The 6,415-nt window shown below is 50.0% G+C and overlaps 1 protein-coding gene across 2 annotated transcripts in view; it reads left to right on the top strand.

Annotated features, from left to right (window-relative positions):
• Positions 1 to 6,415, top strand: part of LHX9 (LIM homeobox 9) — an 11,931-nt gene that overhangs the window by 699 nt on the left and 4,817 nt on the right. The window contains exons 2-5 of one of the 2 annotated variants that reach the window (XM_026087900.1): positions 568 to 636; positions 732 to 850; positions 2,547 to 2,749; positions 3,719 to 4,074. In XM_026087900.1, the coding sequence (XP_025943685.1) occupies positions 568 to 636; positions 732 to 850; positions 2,547 to 2,749; positions 3,719 to 4,074 (747 nt within the window). Of the gene's footprint in view, positions 1 to 291; positions 851 to 2,546; positions 2,750 to 3,718; positions 4,075 to 4,334; positions 4,341 to 6,415 lie in introns of those variants that run through there. The other variant, XM_026087901.1, reaches the window with a different exon arrangement.

Raw genomic sequence — 6,415 nt, 5'->3', positions numbered from 1 at the left:
CGGCGCGGCGCGGGGAGGCGCCCGGGCAGCCGGGCCCCACTGCCCGGCCGGCCCCGGGCCACCCTGCCCCCGCCAGCTCCCAGGACCGTGTTTGGGGGAGGTAATAAACCCCACCCCACCCGCAGCCCCGCTTGTGGTGTTTGTCACTGCTTGGCCATCACTAGGGGTTGAGAGGAGTATGACAGGTCTTTGTTGTCTGAATAAAAATCAGTGGCAGCTCAAGGGAGAGAACTCCTCCTACTAAATTATCAAAAATGGGCTGGCTTTAGTCTCTTAACAAATTGGACAGAGCTCCGGAAAGCAGCAGTCCCAAATCCAACCTACAGGCACTGGGAACTTTAAAGCAACCAGGGACCGCTGAAAATAGCACTTCTTTTTGCTTTCTTTGTATTCAAAACTATATCTTTTCCTGACCGATTCTGCTATCCCAGGTTCAAGTCTCTCCAGTCAGGAGCCCCAGCTCTCCAGAACAGTAACAGATCCTTTAGCTCGGCTTTATTATTTTATTTTTTAATTAATTATTATTACATTTTCTCCCCCCCTTGTTTGTTTTCTGCACATCTTCAGGAAGTCCTTGGTGCTTGTGCAAAGAGAAGCTCCTATTGCAACCTCTCTCCCTGTGCTGTGCGCCTCGGTGTAAACATTTTGGATGATCTAAAGACTCTGGGGTCTGTATATGGAAATAGTGGGGTGCAGAGCAGAAGAAAATACTTGTCCTTTCCGTCCCCCAGCCATGCTTTTCCACGGGATCTCCGGAGGCCATATCCAAGGAATCATGGAGGAGATGGAGAGGAGATCCAAGACTGAGTCCCGCCTGGCCAAAGGGGGACAGATGAACGGCCGGGAAACGGTAAGAGAGCAGCTGGCACCCTTTGAAAGGGAATCCCTGCAAGTGCGGACCCGCACCGGGACAGACCCTGGCTTTGGGGAGAGAAAGACGCTGCTTCACCCGCCCCTTCCCTGCAGCACTCTAAGCTTAGAAACCCTCCTGAGGCTCCTTTTCAATCCACCCGTAGTGTTGGGTGCTGTGCTGCCCTTGCGAGGCTCAGCCATACGTTTGTCTAATAAATGTTGTGGCGTGTGGTCTCTGGAGTAACAGGAAAAATCTTTTAAGTCGTAACAGGGACGGTTTTTAAGTCACTACAGCGAAGCAGCCTTTTGGCCTCTGCTCGACTTGCTGCGATGGCTCTGCTCCGTCCGAGCAGAGCGCAGCTCGAGTTTCTAAGCTGTACTTCACTTTTTGCACTCCTGGCACCTTCTAAATTAAACCGCAGACCGCGACTGCTTACTTTTCGTAACCATTTTTGGTCTTACGTGTGGGATTGATACAAAGAGGCATTGCCCTCTCTGAATGTTATGCCCACCGATTATTTTGTTTAGCAGTAACGTCTCCTCTTTTCTTAGTAAACGGATCAAAGCCTTCTTAATTGTAATATCCGATGGTGGAGAAAGCGAGTGTCACGCAGTGTTTTGTGCAAAGCGAGAGCTCCCTTTCTCCAACTTGTAGGGTTTCCGCTGCTCACGCACAAGGCTCCGCACACAAAGTAACGGCTTGGGAAACTGCTTTATCGCTTAGAGTGATAAAGAGTCTTTCCCCCTTTCTCTAAATAAACTCTTGCTTTATTATGTTACGATTTGCCGTGTAAATTTAACGCACCTTTTCAATTGCTGCAAAAACGGGCGAAGAACACAACTTCGGATTGGAAAACAACCGCGGAGTTGCGACTTTAAAACAGGGAGTTGTTCGGGATTTTTTTTCCTGTTACTCCATCAGCGAACGCTCGCCGAAGTTGGACGGCGCAGCTTTTGTTTGCGCTCCTCCTCCGGCTCCCTTTGTCCCGAGCGACACTCCTAATGGAGAGCAGATTAACGGGAACTTTCCGAAGTTTGTTGATGAAAAGACGCTAGTTTTAGGTGAAACCAGTCTGTGCCACCTTTCTGTCCCCGTCCCCGGCAAGGGTGGTGAGCGAGATCACTACTCTTTGCACCATCCACCTGTCTCCTTTTTCTTAATTCTGTTTTGAATGGCCTGTTTTTCTAGGGACGTGGTTTTGACTGGTTTAAACGTGGGTGAAAATTTACCAGGATATCGATGTAAGCGTGAACCTCCACTACAAACTTCTGGTGCAGCAAAACGATGTTTTCCTGCTTGTAAAATGCCGTTCTTGTGGAACACTCAAGATTAAAATGTAAAAGAAACGGGGAAGATACAGACTTTAACTTCGGGAACTCAGAAAAGAGCCAGGTCTCCTTTCCTTTGCTGAGGCCTAATCTTTTGTCTTTACATATTGAAATGACACTAGATTGTTAGGAGAGGTTTAACGGGATAAACACGGAAGTTGAATCCTGGTAAATACTTTCCCAGCGGGGGTGGTCCCCGTTCGCCTTCAAACTTCCCCACCACAGGCAGACAGTTTGGTCCCCGAGAGGGGTTTCTCTGTGCCAGCCCCTTCCCCGGGCCCTGCGCAGCAGCCCCCGTCCCCAGCCCCGCGCTGCCTGCTCGTCTCCCCTCTTTCTCATCCCCTTGTGGTGTGGTTGTTTTGCAGAACATGCCCCCCATGAGCCCCGAGAAGCCTGCTTTGTGTGCTGGTTGTGGAGGGAAGATCTCAGACAGATATTACCTGCTGGCTGTTGACAAACAATGGCACCTCAGGTGTCTTAAGTGCTGTGAATGTAAACTGGCTTTGGAGTCAGAGCTCACCTGCTTTGCCAAGGACGGCAGTATTTACTGCAAGGAGGATTACTACAGGTACAGCAATCAGTCTCTATGGGTTCAAAAGCACATTCCCTCTCAACGCATTATGAACCCAAACGCTCTTCTTCACATGGGCTTTCAAAGGTAGCTTTTCGCAGTCAGCGACTCCTTAATTGTATAAACGTGTCCCCTTTGAAAAGCTTCGCACGTGTAAAATATGAACAAATCGCCAAGGGACACACCGATTAAGCATGTGCAATGGTATTCACACAAACGAAGAAGTACCCCAGGTCTCCTACCGCTCTGTGGTATCCTTCCATAAATACCAGCCTAAGAGCCAACAAAAGTTCCCCTCTTTCCGTAGCTTGATTATTTTCCGCGTGTCCCGGGAGCCGGGGAGCTCACACTCCGGCCCCGGTCGGGTCTCCGCGCCAATAAGGAACAGTTGCCGAGTGCCACGGTTTGGGCAGGCGGTAAACAACAGCAGAGATTGCTCTTGCTGGTGCACCAGACCACGCAGGAGCCCGAGACTTTCTGCTAAGCCACATGGTGCGTCCCACAGCCTCCGACTGATTTTTGATTGCGGGGCCTGACGGGTGTGAGGCGGACCGGTTCCCTGGAGTGGGCCCTATTTATTTGCACGTTTCTGCTTTTTCGGGATTCAGTTCCCTGCCTCATCCGCAATCTCTCTAGTTTTGAAAAGACTGAAAGGAAAGCGGGGACAGATTTTCTCCCGGTTCTCCTTTCTTTCTGGGCACTAGCACCGCGCAAGCTTTTGCACAACAAAAGTCCTAAGCAAATAAATCAGCTTCGTAAGAAAATGGAGACGGCTGTTCCGGAGCCCCGAGCTGCCCTTCGGCGGAGTCCCGAGACGAGTCGGCTGGAGCCCCGAGCGGGGCCGCCATCGGCACCCAAGGGCACCCTGGCTAGGGGCCGGGCCAGGCCGGGAGGCGGGTGGGCAGCACTGGGGGCAGGCTCTTTCTTTACCTTTCTAGTTGATGCCCACTTTTCTGTTTCCTTCAGAAGGTTCTCCGTGCAGAGATGTGCCCGCTGCCACCTTGGGATCTCAGCCTCTGAAATGGTCATGAGAGCCAGGGAGTCGGTTTATCACCTGAGCTGCTTCACCTGCACCACCTGCAACAAGACTCTGACCACAGGCGATCACTTTGGCATGAAGGACAACCTGGTTTACTGCAGGGCCCACTTCGAGTCCCTTTTGCAAGGAGAATATCCCCCTCAGCTGAGCTACACTGAGCTGGCTGCCAAGAGTGGAGGGCTAGCCCTGCCTTACTTCAACGGCACTGGCACAGTCCAGAAGGGGAGGCCCAGGAAACGAAAGAGCCCTGCCTTAGGAGTGGACATCGTCAACTACAACTCAGGTGGGAAACACACTGCACCTCCTGCTCCTCAGCAAAGAGCCTTCTCGGGCTTCCCCTCGGCTAGGAAGTGCGGGAGTAACTCAGCCAGGCCAAATCTTGCTTAACCATTGGAAAATCAAACAAACAGCCCTCTGAGGGTTGGAGCGTTTGCAGGAAAGCTAACAGCAGCCCTCCTCAAAGGCTGTCTTCGCCTATTAATGTCAAACACCCAAACTTAGCCACTTCCCAGGGTAAAGACAATCTCCCCCGCAAAACCGCAGCTCTCTGTAGGAATCTCAGAGATACCGTTATCGTTATTTGTATTTTATTAATGAAAAACACTTCACCATTTAGACCTCAAATTAGAAGTACCTAAACGGATCAACAGAGAATAAATCTAGAGGAAAAATTACACTATATGACTCCTAAAGAGCCAGTGGAATATGCAAGTAAGTCAATACAGATATCCAATTCATAGTAATAAATTATTCAGACTAAATAATCCTGTTTTACTGGCACATAAACAATCACAATGAACCAAAAAGCCAACGAATAAATATTATTCCCTATAATTGAGCCCTAACAAATGAAATTAGCAGGAAAAGTTTCTGTTCTCTTAGCAGTAGGAAAAGGAATAAGTGTTGCCTTGTATTAAATTTCTTCCCTGTCTCCACTCAAATAAGTTCCCAAACTGCGTCTATACACACAATGTTATGGGCTGGAGGTAGAAGAGCTGCACGTACGACCAAGCAATTTAAATGGGGTTGCATTAGACTAAAGACGAAAAGTAGTAAGGGTAAACCCAAATGAAAAAGCTACCGACTCAAAAAATGATTTTAGCGAAAGTTCAGTTCTGTGTGCAATTTCACGAGGAGAGCAGCGTGCGGGAAGGAAAAGCGGCGCAAGGGCGGACTGGTGCTCTCTTTGCGGGCTGGGCGGGGAGCGCAGGGCCGCGGCGGGGAGCGGGGCCGGGCCGCGCTGCGGCGGGAGCGGGGCGCGGGCGCGGGCGCGGGCGGGCGGCTCGGCCCGCCGAGGAGGCGGCGGCCGGGCAGTGCCTCCCCGGCTCTCCACCGCACATCGCTAAAAGTGCGCCAATTTCGGCCTCGAGCTCTCTCCCTTCAACTCGCCGCCATTGAGATTCATAAGCAATCCTCCCCTTCCTCCCGCCTCCCCGAAAAACTTCATCCCTCCCCTGGCACCTCCTTTGGGGCTGTTTGTGAAACGGGCTTTAGCTGGGAACTGGGGAGCTGTGCAAGGCTATTTCATCTCCTCTGATGCGTAGACCTTGGAGCCAGGGTAATCACTGCGCTAATTGTTCTGTGTTAATTGAAGATGACATTGGAATCCCTGGCTACGGAGCGGTTCCCAATCAATCCTGAAAGCTGTTAAAGAAAAGGGAACCTGTAGCACAGCCAGTTCATTCAGCCCCTAGACTCTAATCGTGGATTTCCTATATGCTTGCTTTTTGCTGTATGTTATTTCTGATTCGCACACGGTCACCCAAATAGCCTAGATCCCTAGATGGAAGTGTGTATTTCTAGGGACAATTCATCGTTAGAATTAGGATCAGAAATGGAGACAGATGAAAAGTTGTAGATATGATAAAACACCCCTTAAGCTCCAGGTCAGGACTCAAGTGATACATTATTTTTGAACACCGTCATAGTTTTCGTATGTTAGTCTAAAAAGTCTCCTTCTGCATAACAATGGGGGGGGTATAAGCTGTTTCACCGACTCCAAATGAGATTATAAAGCACTACCCATTATAAAAATGTAGCTTACTTCAATGAGTTCTCACAGATTTCTCAGGGGAACGGAATAAGAAAAAAAAAAGCTTCTCTAATCTGCTGCTCTCAACTCAGTCTAGATAGTTGAGAAATTTGATCGGTTAGGACCTTAATGTTTTTTAAAAAGCATTATCTAGCAATGTCCAGCGTTGAAACATGGTCTCGAGAAAATACAGTTTACAGCCAAACTGTGCACCCACTGCAAACGATTCCAGCCCATTGCCCAACTATGTTCCAGTTTCAAGGGAAGGAAAACCAACCTCTGACAGTTACGAAATCACTTGCAGTAGATGTAATTGCTTCTCGAAAAAACAAAAACAAAAACAACCCCCCCAAACCTCTGCATAATGGGCAGACACTTTTCTATATGCATTTTTCGTTACTCGTCCTCTGATTCAGTAACTGTTCTTGCACGCACTCATTTCCAAAGGGCGAGCAGCTCCCAGAAAGATAAATGCTCGGTGCACGACTGCTGTCTTCTCCGGAGAGGCGGACACGCGCGGGGCTGGGGCGCGAGCCCCTGACCTGTGCGGCGGCCGCAGCGGCGCGCGCGGTTCCGCGGCAGCGGAGCGGCC

Source organism: Apteryx rowi, unplaced genomic scaffold (genome assembly GCF_003343035.1).
Source record: "Apteryx rowi isolate R43461 unplaced genomic scaffold, aptRow1 scaffold_74, whole genome shotgun sequence".
NCBI lineage: Eukaryota > Metazoa > Chordata > Aves > Apterygiformes > Apterygidae > Apteryx > Apteryx rowi.
This window is presented reverse-complemented; position numbering and strand designations above follow the sequence as displayed.